Source organism: Schistocerca americana, chromosome 10 (assembly GCF_021461395.2).
Source record: "Schistocerca americana isolate TAMUIC-IGC-003095 chromosome 10, iqSchAmer2.1, whole genome shotgun sequence".
In the NCBI taxonomy this organism is placed as follows: Eukaryota; Metazoa; Arthropoda; class Insecta; order Orthoptera; family Acrididae; genus Schistocerca; species Schistocerca americana.
The window spans coordinates 177,847,087-177,874,417 of record NC_060128.1 but is presented as its reverse complement, the minus strand read 5'-3'; the positions used below and the strand labels follow the sequence as shown (position 1 = coordinate 177,874,417).

General features: G+C 41.0%; 1 protein-coding gene and 1 long non-coding RNA gene across 4 annotated transcripts in view; one reads left to right on the top strand and one right to left on the bottom strand.

Annotated features, from left to right (window-relative positions):
* Nucleotides 1-2,091, bottom strand: part of LOC124552424 (activin receptor type-2A) — a 109,459-nt gene extending 107,368 nt beyond the window's left edge. For both annotated transcript variants that reach the window (XM_047126696.1, XM_047126697.1), the window contains exon 1: nt 895-2,091. In XM_047126696.1, coding sequence (XP_046982652.1) covers nt 895-952 — 58 coding nt within the window. In that variant the 5' untranslated portion in view covers nt 953-2,091. The remainder of the gene's footprint in view (nt 1-894) is intronic.
* The window catches only part of LOC124552425, a 55,697-nt gene continuing 30,277 nt past the window's right edge, over nt 1,912-27,331 (top strand). The window contains exons 1-3 of one of the 2 annotated variants that reach the window (XR_006967917.1): nt 1,912-1,997; nt 14,067-14,221; nt 14,405-14,539. This is a non-coding gene — a long non-coding RNA (uncharacterized LOC124552425). Of the gene's footprint in view, nt 1,998-2,077; nt 2,198-14,066; nt 14,222-14,404; nt 14,540-27,331 lie in introns of those variants that run through there. The other variant, XR_006967916.1, reaches the window with a different exon arrangement.

Below are 27,331 nucleotides of genomic sequence, written 5' to 3'. Positions count from 1 at the left end.
CATTAAGTGCCACAACAACCTAAGAGCCAACTGAAGATTGGATTCCAAATCTTTTGACATGTAGCTTGTTACTTACCTGTGCAGATACTAAATCATATTAAACATTCAAAATTTCCTTTAGTCAAGGTTAGACTTTTAGATGTTTGATGAACCTATATGGACTAGTTGTGAGTCGATATCAAACAACTCACATTCACCTGGATAATTTTGTTCATATTAATCATTTAACAAAATCTTACTTTTGAATAGGGTTAGAGTGTGATAGTGTCCCCACTCGAAATCTTGACTGTAATGTGAGGCTGTTCCGTAGCATGGACCAATGTTTACGTTACGTTGGAAGGTGAAAACTTTGTGTGAAAACGAAATAAAGACTGTGGTAACAGAACAATCTGTGACATACACAAAGGTCTACATTCACTCCATATTAAATATACAGTCTTCACAATGTCAACAGCAGGCCTACTAGTGAAACACGTTTAATGATTACAAATGCCCTTGATAAATAAAAACAGAAACAATTCTGATATTCATTGCTTCTAGGAGAACTCATACTGTTATATTTTCAAAGAACTGACACAGTAAACAATGTCAACAAGCAGCAAGAAACTTCTGCATCCAACAAGTTGTCTTTCGTTTAACAACCCATTTGAGCAGTTTTTTTTAAAAGGCTTACACTGAAAGCACAGCATTAACGTCTCCGCTGCGAAACATCTCTTCAAACAAATTTCAAAATTGCAAATAATAGTACTGTCAGTCATTTAAAACTGCACAGTTTTGACACCACTGAACCAAGTACCTACCACCTTGCAACTATCTCAGATTTAAACTAGATTGGACGTAGAATGGGTAGAGTAGAATGTTATTAGGTACACATAGAGACGCCTTACAGCTTACCGAAACAGAAGCATGCGACGACCAGGAATGTAGACTTGATGCACCAGCTGCCAACCATTGCTTCTGACGAGTTTTCGTCCTGCTCTTACAAATGCTATTAACAGACTGCCTTAACGTCACATTGATCATAGCACACTGTCTCTGTGAGGCTTTGGCACTTAATACCTGAACGGTGGGGATATTTGTACTTAAATAGGCCCTGAACACAAATTAGGCCTCACGGAGGTAAACAGATATAAAGTAAAGGATATCTTTTAACAAAAGTCTCCATTTATTTGATTTATTTTAAACACATATTTCCACTAGAAAGCAATTTTCCTTTCTATGTGGACTTCGTATGGGCTTTTTCAGTGTGAAACACACGAAACTGTTTACAGCTGCCTGAACGTCGCATTACTGTTAACCTGCCTGCGACTATGAAGTCGCTCGTCTCTAATTCTGTAGCCATCCAATGGAATATGAACGACGTCCAGCTCCACGAAGCACTTACAAAAGCTGAAAGTCAGGGGCATTGTACTACACATTTCGCTTACGTCTAATCTCCATGAATTCCGCTTGCTCTGCTAAAAAATTTAATTTGATCTCACTGAACAATGTGTCCAGAATAGTCGCACGCAAGACTCATATAAATACGGTATAAACATTTTCTCCAAATTATGATTCATCAATTTGTAAACTTTATTATTGCTTCTAAAACCATTAAGTACTTCACAGACGTACAAACAACACACATTTCACAACACACTGCAGACAAACACAGCACTTTGCTACAGGCAATATGGCGCACTTTTTTTCCTTAACACTTTTTGCACATATCTACAGCCTACCGGATGCTAAAATAACAAGGCAACACAGTGTCAATATTACCAACGATATAGGCTATTTTTTATTAATTATGTGATGCATTTCACAAAAATAAAACCTATTTCTAACGAGATAAACCAGAGGCAGCACGCGGCGTAATCCTGAGTAAACAACAGTATATCGATGTATCAATTTAGGTGGCCTTGAAAACTACGTGTTTTCGTCAATGGAGGAAACTTGTTTACAACCTTCGCATACTTTTCCAGAATTTTTTATTCGTTTAGACACTCCAAATAAAGGTACTTAGCCCCACATTTTATTCTTGCGTCAAAATGGCGTCATGCTGTAAGCAAAACCCCTCAATTGCTATCACATATGACAAGCAAATCTAAGTAGAATCACTGCCTATTGGCTTGTCAATGCGTCAACTATTGACAGATTTCAGGGATTATTCAAGGCAGAAATGAAATATTTCTGATCATTATTTTGGCAGTATTTGGTTAGTACATCGTGCTGTGGAATTGTTAAATAATGTGGAAAGAAGTGAAAGCTCAGCAGTGCTCGGGTTGAATTACTGAAAGAGTGATATCGTGGCTCACAGAGAAAAACCTTTTTTATTATTACCCGTAGCATGTTAATTCGACGATAAGTTCTCGTTTCTAATATACCGCTTTATATGCTTCTATTGTGACTTCAGCGAGCGTAAATTTCAGCTGTTGGATAATGTTATAATCCCTACAACAATAATTATTAATCTTTGTATAAAATCAAAAATATTCGCGATTTTTGACATTCATGTACTGATTAACGATAATTGTATGGTAATTTAAAACCCATTCATTTCAAATACCCTGAAACAAAAATGTCTGGTATCACTTTATTAGAGCGCTGTGTGCGCCCTGTTGGCAAAAGATGCTTTTCATATAAGGAAAGAAAACACGAAAATACATTTTTTCATACCAGCTACTGCAAATATTGCTATAAGTTACATATTTATCTAGGTAGGCATGTCTTTTTCTTTATTAATGTATCTGTAAGAAGAGAAGGATGTTAAAGTTTAAACTTTATACTGGTACCAAGGGCATTAGAGACTGAGCAGACATTTACCAGAAGTAATTAAAAGAGCCCGGGGGCAAACCATAATTTTGATAGTTTGATATGGATGTAAAATCTCACTCCTCCCTACAGCCCAGAACAAGTAATGTACCAGCACAGAAATATAAACCTTTCCATGTTCGACAATGCTTCTCATAAACTAGTAAAACTCGCTTCGTATTTGGGGAAAGGGGAGTGCAGTGTGGGAGCTATCTGATTCATAATTTTGATTACCTTTTTTCAAGCTTATTTCAAATATCTTTTTCTGTTGGTTGGCTTAGAACTTTTAGCTTTTCTGTATGAAACAGAACAATCCATTACAATCATAATGATTATCTATATGTTCAGTAACCCATGTAACTGCATTTTAATGAGGATCATCTCTGGCTTAGAGGTTATTACCAGAAGAGAGTATTACTTGTCATGTGGTCAGATTTGTAAAATCAAGGCTAATTACTTGCGCCGTCTGTGTTTCTAAGTGGCTGGGGACTTCAGTAGCAAAGTCTGAGACTATGTTTGGTAAAGATAAGCTATCTGTATTTTGGACTCGTAAATGTCACAATAAGCTCTTGGCATACCTCAGAAACTGCCCTTGTACAAAACAGAAGAACATTTTGTTTCCTTGAGAATGAGGATCTTCGCTTAACCACCTAGATCTTGTAGATAGGCTAGTACAAACATGTAATTCAACCTCATTTTCAGCTTCATACCATGAAAGTGTGTGACTGTTAGGTGATGTAACCATTAGTAAATAATCTCTGGGGCACCTGCCACACACTAGCTGTATCATATTTGCTAATTCATTTTATTTCATTTCATTCATTTGTTTACTCTATGACCATTTGGGACAGCAGTATAGGATATATTAGATACATTAGAGAAATCTACCATCAGATTAGGTGAGGATAGGACAGGAAGTTGGCCATGGCCTTTTTATCTACATCTATATCTGGAAACTACTTTGAAGCGTATGGCAGAGGGTAGGTTTCATTTGTGCTAATTATTAGGGTCTTTTTCAGATCTATTCACACATGGAGCACAGGAAAAATGTATATTTAAATGCCTCTTTGCATGCTATAACTTATCTAATCTAGCCCTCACAAATCCTATGGGAGCAATATTTAGGGGATTGTTGTGTATTTCTCAAGTCATAATTTAAAGCCAGTTCTTGAAACTTTGTAAGTAGCCTTCTTGGAATAGTTTATGTCTATCTTCAGGAATCTGTCAATGGTTCAGTTTCTTCAGCATGTCTGTGACACATTCCCACAGGTCAAACTAACTTGTAAACATTCATGCTTCTCTTCCTATTTATGTTCAATATCCTCTGTTAGTCCTGTTTGTTATAGATGGATCACATGAGTGATTTGTAAGCAATCTCTTTTGTGGACTGCTCTCATTTTCCCAGCATTCTACCAATAAACCAAAGCCTGCCATCTGCTTTACCAGGAATGAAGCCTATGTGATCATTCCACTTCATATCCGTACAGAGTGTTTCACTCACCTATTTGTAGGAGTTGGCCAATTCCAACTGTGACTTACTGACATTACAGTCATAGGATACTACTTTTTTTGTGAAGTGCACAATTTTACATTTCTGAACATTTAAAGCCAGTTGACAACGTTTGCAGCACTCCGAAATCTTATCAAGATCTGACTGAATATTTATTCAGCTTCTTTCAGACAGTACTTCGTTATTGCTAACTGCATTATCCGTGAGAAGTCTGAGATTACTATTAACATTTTCTGCAAGGTCACTAATATACATAACTAACAGCAAGTGTCCGAAAATGCTTCTCTGGGGCATACCGAAAGCTACTTCTATATTTGTAGACCATTCTATCCAAGATAACTTGCTGCATCCTTCCACCAAAAAATCCTCAGTCTAGTCACAAATATTGCTCGATACCCCATACTGTCTCACTTTTGCTGATAAGTGTAAATGTGATACTGAGTCAAATGCTTTCCAGAAATATTGCATCTAGCTGACTGCTTTGTTCCAGCACTTTCAGGATGTAATGTGTGAAAAGTGAAAGCCGGGTTTCACATGATCAGCATTTTCTGAATCCGTATTGGATGGCATGAGTAGACCGTTCTGTTCAGTATACCTCATTATGTTTGGCTTAGAATATGATTTAAGATTCTACAACAAATTGGTGTCAAGGGTGCTGGACAGTGGTGTTGTGGATCATTTCTACAGCCCTTCTTATAGGCGGGTGTGACTTGTGGTTTCTTCCAACTGCAAGCACTCCTGGACTCTATCAACGATTCTAGACCACTATGGAAAGCCATCAGGACTCCCAGTAAAGGCAGTTATTTACCTATAGTGGCATTGTTGAAACAGGGTGTCTCCAAACAACACCAGGAACCATTGCACTGACAATGGCAGAGCATTTTGCACTGACTACCACTGCTGCTGGTCAGGATCCAGTATTCCGTCATTACCGCGCCACCGTGGAGACAGTAAAGTTGGACTTCTGCTCCACCAATGCAGACTCCTACAACTGTCCACTCTCCTTGTGAACACTTGTGATTGGTGCTGAGTCACAACAAAATACCGTACTGCATTCTGCAACACTTGCAAATAGTCCAAAGGAAATTCTCTTATGAATTTTTAGTTCTTTACGTCTGACAGACTAGTTTCCCAACTCGTGGTGAGAGGCAATTTTGGCACCTCTCCTCAAATCAGGAAAGTACCAAACATGAGCCAGCAGTTATCAGAGCAAGACCTTAACGAACTGTGTAGGAAAGACCCACGAGTGCATGTTCGACCATCATCTGGTCTGGATATATGAGACCAGTCAGCCTCTTAGAACCTCTATGAGTGGATTCAGGTGATGTCGGTCAGCTGTCAACAACCTGATACTGCTAGAAATGGAAATCTAGCAGCCTTTCCTACAGAATAAGCATTGCCTAGGGATATTTTTGTGGCGCCAGTAAGGCATATGACACTACTTGGAGGCCCAGTATTCTCAGTCAGCTCTGTCACTGAGACTTTTGTGGCTGCTTCTCCATCTCCATTTGGTCATCCCTCTCAAGATGCCTTTTTAGGACAGAGTCAGAGATGTGCTGTCAGATAGTTTTGTGCAGGAGAATGGTGCTTCCCAGGGCAATGTTTTAACCGTCACCCTCTTTGCCCAGTACAGATTCCTGTCCAATGCTCCTTATTTGTGGAAAATTTTGCAGTCTCCTGCGCCTCCTCCAATACTACAATGGCAAGTTGTCATCTGCAACATACAGTGAAGAGGTTTGACGAGTCAGTTGCAAATACTGTTTTTATATTTGTGCAGAGAAGTGTGTACATGATCATTATATCTTTCTCTCGTATTTTTAATTCACCTGAATTGAGCATGTGGGACATTATTCTTACTTTTAAAGAATGCTTGTGATGTTTCTGGGCCTCATTTTTTATTTCAAATTGTTGCGGTTACCATGCCTCGAGGACCTGAAGGTGAGGGTCCGTAAGGCACTCGACATCTTGAACTGTCTTAGCCACAGGTCCTGGGGAGCTGACAGGGTATGTCTGGTCCAGTTTTATTGGGCCTTCACGCAGTCATGGCTGGGCAATGGGTGCACAGAGTACTGGTCAGCAAGGTCTTCTTACCTGAAGATCACAGACGCTGTCCTCTGTGAGGGTATCAGGATGGCCCCATACCCAGTCCCCGTGCTGAGGCTGGTAGACCACTGCTTACCGTCTGACAGCAACTTTTCATAGTGTGTCAGCTGTGTAAGTTCCTCACTACTCCCATATCTCAGCTTACCATACGATTGCTCATCCAGCTATGGAACACCTCTTTACCAGTTGTCCACGGCCAATGAGACCATTTGGAATCTTCGTCAAGTGCGTGCCGGAGTCTCTCGGTGTGGGACATGTATGGGCTCAAATCTGGGGTTTTAACCAACTGCCACCCTGGCTTCTGCAGAGACCCAGAGTGGTTCTGCTGCTCAGATGTTTTCCCTGATCGACTCCTCAAGAATCAGTTGCCTCCTGACTTCACTGTCTTCGAAGCCGAGTTATCCGCTGTCTTGAGGGAGCTGGAGCAGGTGAGATGTGTCTTGCGTGCTAATGCCTCATCTGTCCCAACTCCCTGAGTGCCCTTCAGTCTGTGCAATGCATGTTCCAACCAGTAAAGTAGTCCAGCATATCTATTTATTTATTTCAAGTTCTGTAGATCCATATGAGAATGTATCTGTGGATATAGAACAAGTTAAATTTTTACAAATTATTCTTTAGTGCACAAGTACATTGTTCTTATCACATAAAGAACAGGAACAGCCTCCACTTGGAAAGGCTGGGGAAGGGGGTGTCTTTCTGCTGGGTGCCAGGGCAAGCGGCTATTGCACAAAATGAAAGAGTGAGTGTAGCAGACAAGGAGCCATGTAGTGACCCTCAGTTCAGTATGCCGTCCCACTGCACGCTATTGCCTCGCCATTGAGGTAGGAAGTCGTGTGTCAGTGGGAAAAGGATTGGCCGGAAGTGGCAGGCAATAAGCTGTATTAAGTGAAGCAGAGAACGATGCCAGGTTGTACCTCCTTCCAGCCACACAGGCAGGATGAGGTCCTCCTTAGTCGTCTTCATATAGGCCACAGCCCTACAGTGTGCAGCTTCTTTCTCCGGCAAGAGCACCCTCTAATGTGTGATGCTTGTGGTGTATAAGTTACCATGCACCACATTTGACTAAACTGTCTTATTTCCAGACCAGAGGGCAGCAGCAGATTTGCCAAAAGATCTGCCCTCTATTTTAAGTACACTATGTGGTCAAAAAGTATCCGGACACAGCCAGGAACATATGTTTTTCATATTAGGTGCATTGTGTTGCTACCTCCTGCCAGGTACTCCATATCAGTGACCACAGTAGTCATTAGACATCGTGAGAGAGCAGAATGGGGCATTCCGTGGAACTCGCAGACTTTGAATGTGGTAAGGTGATTGCCTGTCACTTGTGTCATATGTCTATATGTGAGATTTTCACACTCCTAAACATCCCTAGGTCTACTGTTTACAATATGATAGTGAAGTGGAAATGTGAAGGGGCACATACAGCATGAAAGCATACAGGCTGACCTTGTCTGTTGGCTGACAGAAACCGCAAACAGTTGAAGAGGGTTGTAATGTGTAATAGGCAGACATCTATCCAGACCATCACACAGGAATTCCAAACTGCATCAGGATCCACTGCAAGCACTATGACAGTTAGGCAGGAGGTGAGAAAACTTGGATTTCATGGTTGAGCGGCTGCCCATAAGCCACACATCATTCCGGTAAATGCCAAATGACGCCTCGCTTGGTGTAAGGAGCGTAAACATTGGATGACTGAACAGTGGAAAAACGTTGTGTGGAATGACAAATCATGGTACACAATGTGGCGATCCTGTGGCAGGGTGTGGGTATGGCGAATGCCCGGTGAATGTCATCTTCCAGCGTGTATAGTGTCAACAGTAAAATTCGGAGGCTGTGGTGTTATGGTGTGGTCGTGTTTTTCATGGAGGGGGCTTGCACCCCTTGTTGTTTTGCATGGCACTATCACAGTACAGGTCTACATTAATGTTTTAAGCACTTCTTCCTTCCCACTCTTGGAGAGCAGTTCGAGGATGGCGATTGCATCTTTCAACACGATCAAGCACCTGTTCATAATGCGCAGCCTGTGGCGGAGTGATTATATGACAATAACATTGCTGTAGTAGACTGGCCTGCACAGAGTCCTGAACTGAATCCTATACAACATCTTCGGGATGTTTTGGAATGTCGACTTCATGCCAGGCCTCACTGACCAACATCAATACTCTTCAGTGCATCAGTCTGTGAAGAATGGGCTGCCATTCCCCAAGAAACCTTCCAGCACATGTTTGAATGTATGCCTGCTAGAGTGGAAGCTGTCATCAAGGTTAAGGGTGGGGCAACACCATATTGAATTCCAGCATTACCGAGGAAGGGCACCACAAACTTGTAAGTCATTTTCAGCCTGGTGTCCGGATACTTTTGATTACGTAACATAACTTTCGAATGAATGTGGTTGGAATTTTAAGGCTCTGTGATATGCCCAATCCTCAGTATTAGTTTGCTGGTCTACCAGTTTAGCTCTTGTCATGAATAAACTTTTGTATATGTATAGAGAGGATACTACAAGCACACACAATTTTTTAAATATGGACTGCCGGCCGAAGTGGCCGTGCGGTTAAAGGCGCTGCAGTCTGGAACCGCAAGACCGCTACGGTCGCAGGTTCGAATCCTGCCTCGGGCATGGATATTTGTGATGTCCTTAGGTTAGTTAGGTTTAACTAGTTCTAAGTTCTAGGGGACTAATGACCTCAGCAGTTGAGTCCCATAGTGCTCAGAGCCATTTGAACCATTTTTATTAAATATGGACTTGCAGTGTGTCCTTGTAGAGCTGTTTGTCAAGATTTAAACAGCCCTTTCTGTAAGTAAAACAGTTCAATTAACTGACTATTAGCCCCCTAGCCCCCCCCCCCCCTCCCCTCCCCAGCCCGGAAAAAAAAAAAAAAAAAAAAAAAAAAAAAACTGAAAAACTGTTCCATAAGATACAAGGAACTGGAAGTAAACAATGTAAACCACTGTAGGACCTTTTGAGACGCACACTTTTGAAATGACTGGCAGAGCAGGACTTGCCAAAATGAGTCTCTTGAAGAGTCTTGTTACATGGTCTTTCCAGTCTGAGTCTTGATCTACATGCATTTTTAAAAGTATTGTGCATCATATTCTAACTCATTTCTGTCCAATACCAGTTGAAGGTCATTCATTTTTCCAAATTGAATGTACTCTCTAAAAAGAAAAAAAGAAAAATAAAAGCCCCAAAGGAATTATCCAAATGAGACAGAAATCGGTGGATGTAATGTACATAATAAATGATTACAGTTTCAGAAAAATTGGGTGATTTATTCAACACAAAGAGCTTCACAAATTGAGTAAGTCAATAAAGTATTGGTCCAATTCCTGGTCTTAATGCATTTGGCTTGGTATCGATTGTGGCTGCCCTCCTGAGGTATATCATTCCAGATTATGTCCAATTTGCAAAATACCAAGCTAATGCTCAAAACATTTTCAGTTGGGAAGAGGTCTGGTGACCTTACTGGCCAAGTTAGGGTTTGACAAGTGTGGAGACAAGCAGTAGTATCTCTCACCATGTGCGCGCAGACATTATCTTGCTGAAATGTAATCCCAAAATGGCTTGCCATGAAGGGCAACAAAATGGGGCATATAATACCATCGACATTCTGCTGTGCTGTAAGGGTGCCACAGATGGCAACCAAAAGGCTCTTGCTATGAAATGAAATGGCACCCCAGACTATCACTCCTGGTTGTCGGGTCGTACATTGGGCTATAGCCGGGTCGGTATCCCTTCGCTGTCCGGAACATCTTCAGACACATCTTTGCTGATCATTGGTGCCTCAGTTTGAAGCAGGACTCATCACTGAAGACAAGTCTCCTCCAGTCAATGAGATTCCAGACACAACACATAACTGGAGACGCCCCGAACCGTGATGGGGATACCGACCGGACTGTCACCCACTGTGCGGCCCAACAACCAGAAGTGGTGGTCTGTGGTGCTATTTCATTTCTTATCATATCAGGATGCCTCCAGTTGTCACCCTTGGCATCCACACAGCACAATGGTACACCAACAATATTCTACACCCCATTTTGTTGCTCTTCGTGGCAAGCCATCCTGTGCTTACACTTCAGCAATAGCTACTTGTGTACTGTTTGTTAGGACGGTCTCATTCTCTTTAATAGTAATACTACCTACCCCAGTGGTTACTTTTCCTGTCTCCCTTCTAACAACATTCCGTATTGATTTGATTTTAGTGCCGGAGTTGTTAATTTCTTCTCTACCATACATATTTCTTGATTTCCTTACAACTTTTCTCAGTGTGTTACAATAATTTTTATAGTGTAAAACTATTTCTGGATCTTTACTAGTTCTTGCTGTGGTGTCACCGCCAGACACCACACTTGCTAGGTGGTAGCCTTTAAATCGGTCACGGTCCGTTAGTATACGCTGGACCCGCGTGTCGCCACTATCAGTGATTGCAGACCGAGTGCCACCACACGGCAGGTCTAGTCTAGAGAGACTCCCTAGCACTCGCCCAGTTGTACAGCCGACTTTGCTAGCGATGGTTCACTGACTACACACGCTCTCATTTGCAGAGATGACAGTGTAGCATAGCCTCCAGCTACGTCATTTGCTACGACCTAGCAAGGCACCATATTCAGTAATTAGAATGAATTCTGAACAGACAATGTTGTGAATCATGTACCGTCAAGAGCAACATCCATCATTAATGGATTAAAGTTAAGTATCAAACTAATTACGTCCACTTTCTGAATTCTAATTCCTTGTCATGTTCCAGACCTCACGTCAGTATAGTTCTTCCCTCCTCACGCCAGCCTGCGTGAGCTAAAATGCGTGCATTTCGGCCTCCTCTAGTAACACGGTGTTGGCTCTTCTGCCAACACAACACTTGCTGTCCCATACAGTTTTCTTTTTCTTTCTGCAGACACTTTAATACCTGTAGTAATGCAAGGTTTTTTTGAAAAGTATGTGGTGTTACATTCAGTAATTTTCTTTGGGAAACGATGTTCAAAAAGGGATATAAATTTATCAAGAAATATGTTGCATTTATCATTAGAATTTGGCTCATTATATACACCTCCCCAATTAACATTCCTTAAACTTTCTCTGAAGTGCTCTATAAATAACGGGTTGAGCAACCTCACACTTTTACTTAATGGTTTCTGAACTGTACACCCAGTTACGTTTTGTAAGTTAATCAGTTGTGCATCATGGTCTGACAGTCCATTTACCACAAGGAAAGCATGTGTTTGCTTTACATCTGCTTTCTGCACAAATACATTATCTATTAGAGTGCTACTGTCTTGAGCTATACATGTTGGGAAATTGACGACTGATTCTGAGTTATATGTTGTTAATAACACCTCTAGTTAACTTTTCCTATCAGAATTATTTAGAAAGTTTACATTGAAATCACCACAGATTAATAACTTCTTTTTTTGTGTGACGGACAGCATAATAGGGATTAACTTTTTTACGAATAACTTCCAGTCTCTTAATGGGGAAGTAGTGGTTGGAAAGGGAGTGAGACAGGGTTGTAGCCTATACCCGATGTTATTCAGTCTACACATTGAGCAAGCAGTGAAGGAAACAATAGAAAAAATTGGAATTAAACTCCATGGAGAAGAAGCAAAAACTTTGAGGTTTGCTGATGACTTTCTAATTCTGTCAGAGACAGCAAAGGACCTGGAAGAGCAGTTGAACAGAATGAACAGTGTCTTGAAAGGAGGATACAAGATTAACATCAATAAAAACAAAACGAGGATAATGGAAGGTGGTCAAGCTATATCAGGCGATGCTGATGGAATTATATTAGGAAATGAGACACTTACCAGCAGTAGATGAGTTTTGCTATTTGGGGAGCAAAATAACTGATGATGGTCAAAGTAGAGAGGATATAAAATGTAGACTGGCTGTGGCAAGGAAAGCTGCGTTTCTGAAGAAGAGAAATTTGTTAACATCGAGTATAGATTTAAGTGTCAGGATGTCTCTTCTCAAAGTATTTGCATGGAGTGTAGCTATGTACGGATGTGAAATGTGGATGATAAATAGTTTAGATAAGAAGCGAATAGAAGCTTTTGAAATGTGGTGCTACAGAAGAATGCTGAAGATTGGATGGGTAGATCACGTAACTAATTGGCGGGGCTGGGGGTGGGGGTATGAAATAGAATTGGGGAGAAGAGGAATTTGTGGCACAGCTTGTCTACAGGAAGGGATCGGTTAGTAGGCATCAAGGAATTACCAATTTGGTATTGGAGGGCAGCATGGAGGGTAAAAATGGTAGAGGGAGACCAAGAGATGAATACACTAAGCAGATTCAGAAGGATGTAGGTTGCAGTAGTTACTTGGAAATGGAGAAGCTTGCACAGGATAGAGTAGCATGGAGAGCTGCGTCAAACCAGTCTCTGGACTGAAGACCACAACAACAACAGGATGTGAAAACATCTGAAAGAAAACAACCTGTAACAATTGCCAGAAGTGTCCAGGCCAAAGGAGGAAGCATTATGGTCTGGGGATCTCATCACTGAGGATGGCGCAGTGGGCCAACACAAGAATGTGTCTATCCTTGGGGATCATGTCTACCCCTACATGCAATTTGTTTTTCCTGAGCACAATAAGGAGAATGAAATGTGTCATGCAGGTCATAATTTACATGCGTGGTTCGAAGACCACGAGGATGTGTTTACTGTAATCCCCCAGCTACCAAACTCCCTGAACTTAAACCCAACTGAGAATGTGCGGGAGCACATCAATCAGGCTGTTCGCACCACGGGTCATCAACCGAGAAACCTAGCGCAGCTGGCAACAGGTCTGGCATTGACATGGCTCTATGTTCCTGTTGGCACTTTCCAGTACCTCATTGACTCTCTTCCTGCATGCTCAAAGCAGTCCTCTCTGCAAAAATTGGTTATTAAGGATTTTGACAGGTGGTCACATTAATACGACCAGGCATCGTATAAAGAACAGAAGAAGGGCTGACACACTACCCTGTGCACCAATACTTATCTGATTTTCTGATTAAAATGAGCTTATGCAAGTTCCACTACCTGTGATCCAGTTAGAAAATATGACTGAAACCACCTTTTTTCCGCCCTCATCGCTAATGACCTCATCATCAATGGGGTGTTTAGCTCTAATCTTTCTTCCTTTTATATATATAATTTTTTTTTGAGTGGTGTCTCTTGTATCAGACATGTCTGACAGAACAGACACCACTCTTGATGATGTTGCTGGAGCAATAGAGGGTGGGGAAGGAAAGGGAAAGAATGCATGGTAAACTCATGACTTCCAGCCGCACAGGCCAGTGTGGTAATGTAATAGCAAAAGTTGAAAATTTGTGCCAAGCCGGAACTCGAACCCGGATGCTCCTCTTCTGTAAAACAGTTGTCTTAACCCCCACAGACATCCAGCCACGCTTTCCGCCTCACCCAAGACCTTCGTTTTCTCTCCATTTTATTCCCATTGCTTGCAACCTAATTAAAAGTATTTCCTGACCAACATTATCAAAAGCTTTAGAAAGATCTAAATTAACTCCTTTAACATTGTTGTTTTTTTATGTTTCTATTTCATCTGTGTAATCCATCATCGCTGTTTCTGTGCTTCTACCTTTTTGAAAGCTATCTTGTTACCGTTCAGTAGCTTGTGATCACTTAAGTACTTGATGATTTGTTGTTCCATTAACAGGATGGCTACTCAAACTCAGAAAGAAAATATATCCCTGAGTATTCCTGTCGTGAGGAAGAAGACAGTGTGAAGAAACTCCTGCAAAATTAACACTGGAGGAGATGAGGATGTCACAACAATGACCTTTCTTTCATCTCTGCTGAGATATACTACCTGTAAGCAGTAGTTTAACTGCAGTTTTTAAACAACAATAATTTATATAGAATAATATTCATGTAATTAACACACTTTGAAATATTGATTCTCTTAAAGTTTGTGATTTATAAAACTCAGTAAAGTTAAATTTCAGTGCTAGATTAAAAACACTGTATTCCCTGAGATTTCCCTGTTTTTTCCAGGTAAAATATAATTCCCTGAGAATTCCAGGCTATCCAGAAGAATCGGCACCCTGACTGAATCTCACAAATACTTTATAGTATGCTGGAGGAATTGACATGGATCAATACTTTCCAACTTTACACTCTTGAATAAAGGTACGATTTTCAAAATTTGTTCTCTGTGGGGGACCATTCCCTAAAAAAATGGTAAATTAGCAGTGTGAGCCAAGGACTTTACAATTTGTGAAACAGTATGGGTTATAAGTGACACTTCATCTGCACCTGGTGACATTTTACATTTGATGTTTATAGCCTCTATTCGAAACTAAACCCAAGTTGTACACCATGTACAATACTTGTGTTCATCCTGATTTATGAAATACAAGCTCAGTGTCTGAGAAGCATTTATAAAGAAATCATTTATGTAATTTGGTTTTTTTGCTAATATTACTGGAAGGAAGGAAATTAGGGTTTAAATTCTCGTCTGCCTCGAGGTCACTAGAGACTGAGCACAAGCTTGGAGTGTTTCAAGGAAGGGGAAGGAAATCAGTTATGCTGTTTCAAAGGAACCATCCCAGCTTTGCCCTGGAGCAATTTTGGGAAATCACGGAATTCCTAGATCTGGATATCTGGACGCGGATTTGAACTGTCATACTCCTGAGTGTGAGTCCAGTGTCAAACGACTTTGCCACCTCACTCAGTAATATTAATGTTATTAGTGTTAGCATGGTCTTCGTGACTCTTGCCTATTTCAGTTTTTACAAATCCCCATACAGATATTGATTTATTGCCTGACAAGCTTATTATGCTATAGTTTCTAAGCAATTTTGTCTTTGGAATTACTTGTTGATAAGTTTTCTTATCAATCTTTACATATTCCATAAACTGGGAATCTATGGATCTTTTTATTTGAAAAGCAAGCCTTTTTAGAGTGCTACAGAAAATGTTAATGCTCAATGTAAATACAGGTACTAGATTTATTGGTCCCATATGAATAGGCTCTGGTCAATTTCTTCAGGAAGCAGATTTCAAAATTAGTCATAAGTACTGAAGAGAAAGCATTGTTAGAACATGATTGTGAATGCACTTCCAATATCATTGATTACTTAGACTATTTATAAAACCAGGATAATTTTACTCAGAGGAATCCATACATATGAATCTATGTTTCACCTCTCCTCCCAAACAACTGGAATGATTTCAACTTGTTACGCAGATCACTTACCGTATGGAAAGAACTGCTGTGGAGGTAACAACCACCTACCTCTGAAAGGGGTGGGGGTGACGAAAGGCATAGCTCAAGACATGCAAATAACCAGAATAAAATAAGGCAAGTATTTCAGAATGAGAGCACTTAGTGACTTGCAACCAACTTTACACATAATTTCAAACCTTCACAGGGTTTTTCTTGGCGACACCCCCCACAAAATGATAAAAGGAAAAAATTCACCACTTACAAAATTTTTGTTGTTCACGGTGTAAAATTTCCGCATCAGGCATTACCTCATAATTCATTACTTATTTACTAATAACTGTATTTGAAACAAATTTAGCATACAGTATTCACATACGCTGTTGAATGTAACTGCAAAAATATATCATTGTTTGACACATAGTTCAGAAATATCACGTCATACACATAGAGCTGGTTGAGAACAAAACTGGTGGTCAAAATTGGCTAGAGATACAGGTGAAGGATTTGTACACATACGTGTGAAATATGTTAAATACAGGGTGAATATAAAGTCTGGGAACACTTTCAATTATTTATTACACAAGAACCAAACATTGTACATATATCATACATATGTCATTTTGAAGAGAAACCCTGAAAGATTTTTTCATGTGTACTACCACAGCATAGTTTGGTAATTTGCCGATAGTCAGCACTATTTGTAAACAAGTTGAGTTCAGGTGCAGAACAAGCTTTCTGTGTGTTGGAGTATGACAAAAACAAGTGTGCTACAGCTGTTCAACAGATGTTTAGAACCAAGTATGGTAAGAAGCCACCAACAAGGAAGGCCATTTACCACTGGCACAACAAAGTCGTTAGGACGGGTTGCTTGTGCCCGGCAAAGAGAAACTGTCATCCCAGTGTGAGTGAAGTGAATGTGGAGCACGTACAAGAGACATTCATAAAGAGTCCAAAGAAATCTGTGCATTTTGCATCCCCTGGAACTCGAAATGGCTCCAGTGACAGTGTGGAAAGTCCTGTGACAGAAGCTGCCTATAAAAACATTCAAACTGAAGCTAGTGCAGAAGCTCAATGATGACAACAAAGACAAGTGTTTTGAGATTTGTTTGTAGTTGCAACAACTGAATGAGAATGGGTATGCCATTGTTGATCACTTAATTTTTAGCAACGAAGGCACTTTTCACACTAATGGGAAAGTGAACAGGCATAATTGCCAAATCTGGGGTACAAAGCATCCACACAAATGCATTGAATTTGAGCATTATTCCCCAAAGGTAAATGCTTTTTGTGCCTTGTCATGTCAAAAACTGTACATGCCATTCTTCTTCGCCGAGAGCACTGTCACTGGAGATTCCTACTTGGACATTTTGCATCAATGGATGATGCCTCAAATGCAATTGGACTCTCCATTCATCTTTCAGCAGGATGGGGCTCCACCCCATTTTCATCGTGAAGTTCGTGGGTACCTGAACACAGATCTGCCGCACTGATGGATCGGCTGTGCTACAGAAGGGGACAGCTATTTCATGAAATGGCCTCCCCGATCACCAGATCTCACTCTGTGTGACTTTTTTCTGTGGGGACACATTAAAGAATTGGTGTATGTACTGCCTCTACCACATGATGTAGCAGAAATCTGGATGAGAATACAGGAAGCAACTGCTACAGTTGACGATCTCATGCTGGGACGGGTATGGCAAGAATTTGATTATCGTATTGACGTCTGCTGGGGTACTCATAGTTGACATCGGTACAATGTTTAGTTGTTGTGCAATAAATAGTTGAATGTGTTCCCAGGCCGGCCGCGGCGGCCTCGCGGTTCTAGGCACTGCAGTCCGGAACTGCGGGACTGTTACGGTCGCAGGTTCGAATCCTGCCTCGGGCATGGATGTGTGTGATGTCCTTAGGTTAGTTAGGTTTAAGTAGTTCTAAGTTCTAGGGGACTGATGACCTAAGATGTTAAGTCCCATAGTGCTCAAAGCCATTTGAATCATTTTTTTGTGTTCCCAGACTTTATGTACACCCTGTATATGTGATATGTGTGAGGACGGGCAAAGCCATGGACAAAAAGCTCCTCCTAAACCTTTGGATCGATTTCAGCCAATTTTACACACTTACTTTCTGGAAAGAAATACAATGGGGGTGGGGAGACAACATGGAGGGGGAAGAGGAGACGAACAAATGGAGAGGGGGAAGGAGGCGATGAATATAGGTGGGGGGGGGGGGGGAGGAGAAGGAAGAGGACATTGACACAAAGAGAGTAGGAGATGGACTGAGATGTGGGGAGAGGAGAGAATGGACAGAGACAGGGGGAGGAGGACACAGACAGAGAAAGTGTGAGAAGGAAATGGATAGAGAAAGGAAAGAGGAGAAGGTGGAGAGAGAGAGAGAGAGAGAGAGAGAGAAAGAGAGAAGGAAATGGACGTAGAAGGAGATTGACATATAGGAGGTGAGGTGAAGATACAAATGGGAGAAGAAATTATTTAATTGGCTAGAGAAAAAATCTGTTCACTAAGTGAAAGACTGATGTGATTAGCAAGCTTTTGGAGCCAGTGGCTCTTTCTTCAGGCAGAAGTGTTGAAGGGGAAGGAAGAAAGGTGAAGGAACAGGACTGGAGAGGTCTAGGAAAAGGGGTAGAGTTTGGGAAAGTCATCCAGAACTGCGGGTCAGGGGAGACTTATCATATGGGATGAGAAGATTTTTGGGGACTGCATCTGACGAGATTTGAAAACCTGTGAGCTTAAAGGTGGGAGACAGTGTAATATGCAAGACAGAGATTACTATTAAGACATCGTGCTTGAGTTAATAAGAAGTGAGAAGCTAAGTGCATCATATGTAACAGAGGTGGGAGGGGGCGGTGAAAAATAGATGGGAAAGACAATGAAATATGTAGAAAACTAACAGGGAGGGAAGCAAAGAGCAGTTACAGTGAAGAAAAGCTGAGACACGAGAAATTAACGTAAATTAAGGCCAGATGGGTAGCAAGAACCAAGGGCATGTTTTAGTGCTAGTTCCCACCTGCAGAGATCTGAGAAACTGGTGTCCTGGGAAAGAATCCAGATGGCACACATGGTGAAACAGGTGTTGAGGTCACGAATGTTGTGCTGTACAGCTTGCTCTGCAACAGGATATTGCAAGTTGCCAGTAATACTCTCTGCCTATGCCCATTCAGCCTAACTGATAATTTGGTGGTAGTCATGCCGATGTAGAAGGCTGAACAGTGTTTACATAATAGCTGGTATATGACACATCATTTTGTAGGTGGCTCTCCCTTTGATAGTATATGTCCTGCCAGTTACAAGGCTATTATAAACAGTGCTAGGAGGGTGCACAGGGTGAATCTTGCAGTGGGGAAGGTCAGAGGTGTAGGAGCCGTACGGTAGGGAGATCGGTGCAGAAGGAGACTAGAGTCTGACAAGAATATTGAGGAGATTGGGAGGGTGACTGAAAGCTATTCTATGTGTGGTGGGTAAAATTTTAGGTGAATGGATTTTATTTCAGGGCATCATTTTATCCTGTTGCAGACCATGCTCTACAACATAACAGTTGTGACCTCGGCACCTGTTTCACTGCACGCACCATCTGTATTCTTCCCCCAGACACTAGTTTCTCAGAACTCTGCACATGGGGACTAGCACTACAACATATCCTCGGTTCTCGCCACCCACCTGGCCTTAATTTACGTTACTTTCTTCCGTCTCAGCCTTTCTTCACTATAACTACTCTTTGCTTCACTCTGTTTTAGTTTTCTACATCTTTCATTGTCTTTCCTGTCTATTTTTCACCACCCCCTCCCCCCTCTGTTATGCACGTTGTACTTAGCTTCTCACTCTTATTAACTCACGCATGATGTTTTAGTAGTAACCTCTGTCTTGCATATTACCCTGTCTTCCACATTTACGCTCTCAGGTTTTCAAATCTCGTCACATGCAGTCCCGAACAATCAGTCTTTCCTTATCATCCCATATGGCAAGTCTCCCCTGCCCTCAGTTCTGGATGACTTTCCCAAAATCTACCCCTTTTCCAAGACCTCTCCAGTCCTTTTCCTTTGCCCTTCTTCCTTCCTCTTCAACCCTTCTGCCTGAAGAAGGAGCCACTGGCCCCAAATGCTTGCCAATCACATCAGTCTTTCATGTGTGTGTTCTGCTGCTGCTTGGTGAGTGGATTTTTTTATCTATCGAATTAAATAATTTTATCAATAATTGATTGTTTTCATTGTTATAATAGCCCAAATGGAAGAAGAAGGTGGGCAGAGTGGAAAGGAGCAGACGGGCAGAGACAGGGAGGAGAAAGAGATGCACAGGGAGAGGGGAAGGAAGAGATGGACAAAAAGAGTGGGAGGAGGAAGTGGACAGAGAAAGGGAAGAGGTGGAGATAGGCAGAGAAAGGGGAGAGAAGGAGATGGTCAGAGAAAGGAAGGTGGAGGAAATGGATAGTGAGAGTGCGAGGAGGAGACTGACAGAGAGAGAGGGATAAGGAGGTGAACTAACAGAAGATTGGAATAAATATGTACCCAATCAACAATGAATGCTTAGCTAGTTTTTTCTGTAAGAAAGATGTAGGGCCTACAGCCCTTTCTTTTATATGTATAACTGGAATTGTAAGGATGAAGGCATTATGATTAGATATCCCTCAACCCGTATTAATAATTTCTTTCTGAGTGATGTTTGCATTTGAAATTGTGTTGCCTGTAAGACTTTCAGAAAGGAGTTTAATGTGCAGCAATAAAAATTTTTGATCATTTGCCCAATAACACAAAATATCTGATGGGTAGCAAAGCAAGTTTTAAATCTAATGTAAAATCATTTCTCGTAGACAACTCCATCTATGCCACTGACAAATTCCTAATTAAAAACTGGTAGCCTATACAGGGTGTTTGGGGAGGAAAGATCAATGTTTTACACAGTGATAGTATAAGTAATTCTGAACAAAAAATGTTATTATGAACATAGGTTCATAAATGCTTCATTAGGGAGGTATGGATATTGAAAGGAACTTTAATTCTGCAAAATTGATGAGCACAACGTGAACATATATGCAATACAACAAGACCGTAATTTGATTTTCTTGCAAACAATGCACATGTACATTCCTTGTTTACGCTATGCGACTTATCACATATTATGGCCATGTGATGTACGTAGTACAATCACGCATTGTGTGCACAGTTGTGCCGTGTAAGCCGCATTGTGTAGTGTACCGGTGACGGATCGGTTAGCTGTGTAGTGTATGGTGTTAACTGTGTTCATACAAGCGCTGCTAACAATGCCACATGTCTACAGTAATGAAGAATATGCAGATATGGTGTATGTATGTGGCTTCTGCGATGGTAGTGCTACTGCAGTAAGAGGAGAATACCACAGGGGCTTTCCGACTTGACAATTACCTGATTGCAGGGTGTTTACCAAATTGTTTATCACTTTGCGTGCAACAGGCTCTCTTCCAAGTAGACATTTTTTGGCAGACCATACATGTCAACAAACTTTGCAGGAACAGGAAGAAATTATCACAAGTGTTGAGCGTTCTGGTACGAGTGTACAAAGAATGTCCCTGCGTATGTATGTCCCACAGACATATTTATGGGAAACATTACATGCAGAAAACCTGTTACAGTCACTTTCTGCTCCCCTGATGTACATAGTGTCTTTCTTAATACTCTAGTTGCTACTTTGAGTTCATTTTCATATACATCGTTTGTGCTGGTTACTATCAGGATTGATTTTTTTAACACACAATTACTGTTTTCGTAGTCCTTCAAAATGTCCTGCAAGACTGTTCCAGACACTTGTAGTACTTACTGAGGACTTGCTGGTGACAAAGAATTCTTGCAATGCCTCTGCCATTGCTGCCAGAAAGGAAAGCTGTACTAACATTTTTGATGCCCCTTTGTTAGCATTGTGGGATTGTCTGTATGCCTCTGCTTTATTACGATATACATTAACTGCTGAAAGAATCACTTCTGTTTAGGACCATAAACTATTACACTATACTTGTACTATCTTTGAACTGATGCACCAAGTGCACTTATTTTTCAAGCAGCAAACTCTTTCCAGCCAAAGATACTTGCTGTTGGTATTAGAAAATCCTTCGTCCATAGATACTAGTACATATGGTTTTCCTAATCAGACAGAAGTAACAAAATCGAAGAAATTCATTCCTGAGAGTGTGAGATCTTATATGAAAATAACTTTGGATATCACAGAATATACTTCTACTACATAAAGTCCTAAAATGTGTAACAAATGTTCACTCACTCAATCCCTTTGCTTCTTTGGGACAAGATGACCCCACACCACTCTTAAGTATCTGCCTCCAGTTTTTCCCATCTTGTGCCACTTCCTCCCATTCACTGACACTGCAGTCTGAGGTCATCTTGTCTTCCTATCTGTTTCTTGTCTTCCAGGGGATCCTGAGCCTTTCATCTTCTTGTCATATATGTGACAGACTATACTGCCATGATCCATACTGACAACATGGTGCAAACATCTTGTGATGGCAATGTTCGCTACTGAGGGGTGGTCGGCTAGCTTATGTAGTTCTTCGTTGGATCTCCAAAGCCATCTTTGTGTTGCTTGGTCAAATATTGACTCAAAGATTTTTCTGTACATTTTATTTTCGAAGACTGAGAGTTGGTGTACTTCTTTTTTGGTCATGCACCGTGCTTCAGCTCCATGTAGCAGTACTGGCCTGATGATTGTGTCAGAGTTTTACCTTGGTTTTCCTAGACAAGAGTTTGGGGTATAGGAGTTTTTGGAGGGAAAACTAGACTTTTTATGCATTCTGTAGTCTAGTTTGGTATTTGACTTGTCATCTGATGCAGTCATTTATACTTACTCAAAGGTATTTTTTAATTCGTAAGTTTTCCTGAAAGTGTAGTTTTCTATGTGAAGGTTATCACAGTGTTCTGTAGTTATGTTTTCCCTTCATATGATAATGTATTCTGTTTTTTCTTCATTAATTTTTAAGCCTATTTTCATGGCTGTTTCGTTTAGCTTCTTGAACAGTATTTCAATTTCACCACTGTTATCTCATATTAAAACTGTTCTGGCATAAGCTGACCCCACCACACCAGGTGGCAAAGAGGTTGCACCTGAGCAAGCGAGCCAATCAGGAGAGAGGCCAACGACAGACTCACAAACCATGCACCGCCAACGCCCTCTCGTCTGCCAGTACTTAGATCGCTGCTGTGCACCAGAGGGGCCAGGCAGTACCAGTCAGTCATCCAGTGAGTTACCGAGTCATCAGTCGCAGTCCAGTCACTTGCAGTTGCAGACAGAGTCTCTTTCTCAGGCAGCACATAGTGACCAGAGTAGTGTACATAGTGGGACTGGTACTTCACCAGCAGTGAGGCCAACGTGGACTGTTATAGAAGAGCTTGTACCACAACAACTAGCTTAAGTTTAGTAGCTTTCTTATTCTTGTGCGTAAAGAACCCTGTTAATATATACGTGCAGTTGTATTATAGGAAGAGGATGCCAGCCACCAAACAACATCCTCTCCTTGCTTTCCATAGTAAAAGCCTATAGTGACAACGAGACAACAACAAAAAACCTGCATCATCTGCATAGTCCAGTATATTTGGCAGTTCACCTGTGATGTTTCCATTTGTTATTCATTTGGTTTCTCTTGCCACGTTTTCCCTGACAAAGCTAAAGATGTGTGGGAATAGAGCATTACCCGGCTTCAGTCCAGTTTTGTTTTCAAAACATTCCAGTACCGCACCACAGTATGACATCCTGCTTACTACCTTCTCATACATGATTTGACAAAGCCGAGTGAGTTTTCTGGGATTCTGTATTCTTGCCACAATTTCCCATACCGTTTCTCTGTGCACCAAAACGTAGTCCTTTTTGAAGTATATGAACAGGTACTGGATGCTCTTGTTGTATTCTCATATTTTTTCATTGATGGTCTTGATGCAGAATATGCTGTCTGCTGTTGATCTATTTTTACAAAAGCCATTCTGGTAGTCCTCTGTTATTTCTTTGGTGTAGGAGGTGAGTCTTTTCTATACTATACATTACAGCACTTTATATGCTGTGGTAAGTAGGTCTATTCCTCTGTAATGTCTGCAGTTTCGTTTAACTCCTTTCTTGTGTATAGCGACAATAATTGATTACCTCCATTCATTCAGAATTTTTCCATCCTGCCAGATTTTAAGAATAAGGTGAAACAGTTTCTCATAAAGTTTATGACTACCATATTGCAGCAATTCCCCTCGTATTCTTGAGTTCCCACCACTGTGGTTTTTTCAGTTTTTTTTAACTATTGATTACGTCTTCATATGTTGCCTCATTTAAAGAAATTCAGCTGTTGTAGGGCATGTTTTCTCCAGCCTTTTATCTGGTTCTGGGCTGTTCAATAAGTCGTCAAAATATTCTTTCTAAGCCTTCAATATATTGTCTGATCCAGTGATAATTTTTCCATCGATGTTACGAAAGGCTGCTGGTTGTTGATATCCATTTTTGATGTTATTTACAGTGCCATATACTTTGTGAATGTTGTTTTCTTTCTGGTCGTTCTCGCTACTCTCTATAGAGTGCTTCAGGTCTTGCTTGCTGCCTTCTGTCTCCCTGTAGCCATGTTCTAATACTTCGCTTTTTCTATCCTGAGACGAGACGAGACGAGGTTGACGTTTTTGTGACAAATCTTCATTGTGCCATTTTCTTGTAACAGCATACTGAAAGCTGTAATACCAAAACTGCAAAAAACAACAAAACAGTTGAGTGCCTGTTGCATGGATGCATTGAGTGACATGCCCGAGGCCCACGAGAAAGACAGGCCGCAGCGCGTACGTCACAAAGGCAGTCCTGAACTCACTCGCAAGCTCAGCTCAGCGGACAAAATGTGTTTTTAAACCTGTTAACCCACAGCTGGGCGTGTAAGTATTAATGACAATTGCATCTTCCACTGGAATCTGCTTTTATGAAGTGTTACTGATTAACAGTACTACAGCAAAATTTAATTTTATATCAATACTCGATGTAAATGGTATAACAGCTTGTTTATAGCATTTAGTCTCTTCTGCTTAACAGTACTTATTACATGCTGGAAGTGGTGCCTTATGCAACTGATAATTGTGTTAGCATGATTTTATTTTATTGTAAGCCAGTACAGCTGTAACAAATTATAAGTAGGCCCATGGACTTCCCATCATTATAGGACTAACAACAGTAAGATTCCATAATAGCGGATTCCAGTAGAAGATTCAGTTTTCGTTTGTACGGACATACCTAGTTATGAGTTAACAGGTGTAGAAACGTAGCTTATCTGCTGATTTGGGCGAGCACAGGACTACCTTCGAGACGTGTGCGCCGTGGCCTGTCTTTCTCGTAGGCCTTGTGACATGCCATTCTGACATCACTTCCTAGTAAGCTGAGCATTGCACTAGCTTCAGCTGCCACAGATCTTTTGTTGATTTATTTTGGCATATTTATCTGTTTCGTATTGTAACTTACAGTCTGCCATTTCAAGGCAACAGTGCATTGAAAATTTATCACGTACACGTCATCCGTATCATTATATATCAATTAATAATACATCAGTGACATAAGCCTTCAGAGGATAACTGAGACAAGAGTCAAAAATTGCATGAAGTAGGCTGAGTGTAATGGATAATGTTGTAGACAAAAGAGACAGAGGGTGAGAATTTGTGGCCTGCCATATGCAATTCTCTTTCCATCTTAATGTTGGTAACACATTCTGGGACTTTCTTATGAATGTCATCCAACTAGTCTGTGTTGTTGTTGTTGTGGTCTTCAGCCCTGAGACTGGTTTGATGCAGCTCTCCATGCTACTCTATCCTGTGCAAGCTTCATCATCTCCCAGTACCTACTGCAACCTGCATCCTTCTGAATCTGCTTGGTGTATTCATCTCTTGGTCTCCCTCTACGATTTTTACCCCCCACGCTGCCCTCCAATGCTAAATTGGTGATCCCTTGATACCTCAGAACATGTCCTACCAATCGATCCCTTCTTCTAGTCAAGTTGTGCCACAAACTCCTCTTCTCCCCAATTCTATTCAATACCTTCTCATTAATTATGTGATCTACCCATCTAATCTTCAGCTTTCTTCTGTAGCACCACATTTCGAAAGCTTCTATTCTCTTCTTGTCCAAACTATTTATCGTCCATGTTTCACTTCCATACATGGCTACACTCCATACAAATACTTTCAGAAATGACTTCCTGACACTGGAATGTATACGCGATGTTAACAAATTTCTCTTCTTCAGAAATGTTTTCCTTGCCATTGCCAGTCTACATTTTATATCCTCTCTACTTCGACCATCATCAGTTATTTTGCTCCCCAAATAGCAAAACTCCTTTACTACTTTAAGTGTCTCATTTCCTAATCTAATACCCTCAGCATCTCCTGACTTAGTTCGACTACATTCCATTATCCTCGTTTTGCTTTTGTTGATGTTCATCTTATATCCTCCTTTCAAGATGCTATCCATTCCGTTCAACTGCTCTTCCAAGTCCTTTGCTGTCTCTGACAGAATTACAATGTCATCGGCGAACCTCAAGGTTTTTATTTCTTCTCCATGGATTTTAATACCCACTCCAAATTTTTCTTTTGTTTCCTTCACTGCTTGCTCAATATAGAGATTGAATAACATCGGGGAGAGGCTACAACCCTGTCTCACTCCCTTCCCAACCACTACTTCCCTTTCATGCCCCTCAGCTCTTATAACTGCCATTGGTGTCTGTACAAATTGTAAATAGCCTTTCGCTCTCTGTATTTTACCCCTGCCACCTTCAGAATCTGAAAGAGAGTATTCCAGTCAACATTGTCAAAAGCTTTCCCTAAGTCTACAAAAGCTAGAAACGTAGGTTTGCCTTTCCTTAATCTAGCTTCCATGATAAGTCGTAGGGTCAGTATTGCCTCATGTGTACCAATATTTCTACAGAGTCCAAACTGATCTTCCCCGAGGTCGGCATCTACTAGTTTTTCCATTCGTCTGTAAAGAATTCGCGTTAGTATTTTGCAGTCATGACTTATTAAACTGATAGTTCAGTAATTTTCACATCTGTCAACACCTGCTTTCTTTGGTATTGGAATTATTATATTCTTCTTGAAGTCTGAGGGTATTTCGCCTGTCTCATACATATTGCTCACCAGATGGTAGAGTTTTGTCAGGACTGGCTCTCCCAAGGCTGTGAGTAGTTCTAATGGAATGTAATCTATTCCCGGGGCCTTGTTTCGACTCAGGTCTTTCAGTGCTCTGTCAAACTCTTCACACAGTATCATATCTCCCATTTCATCTTCATCTACATCCTCTTCCATTTCCATAATATTGTCCTCAAGTACATCGCCCTTGTATAGACCCTCTATATATTCCTTCCACCTTTCTGCTTTCCCTTCTACTTGCTTAGAACTGGGTTTCCATCTGAGCTATTTATATTCATGCAAGTGGTTCTCTTTTCTCCAAAGGTCTCTCTAACTTTCCTGTAGGCAGTATCTATCTTACCCCTAGTGAGATAAGCCTCTACATCCTTACATTTGTCCTCTAGCCATCCCTGCTTAGCCATTTTGCACTTCCTGTCGATCTCATTTTTCAGAAGTTTGTATTCCATTTTGCCTGCTTCATTTACTGCGTTTTTATATTTTCTCCTTTCACCAATTAAATTCAATATTTCTTATGTTACCCAAGGATTTCTACTAGCCCTCGTCATTTTACCTACTTGATCCTTTGCTGCCTTCACTACTTCATCCCTCAAAGCTATCCATTCTTCTTCTTCTACTGTAT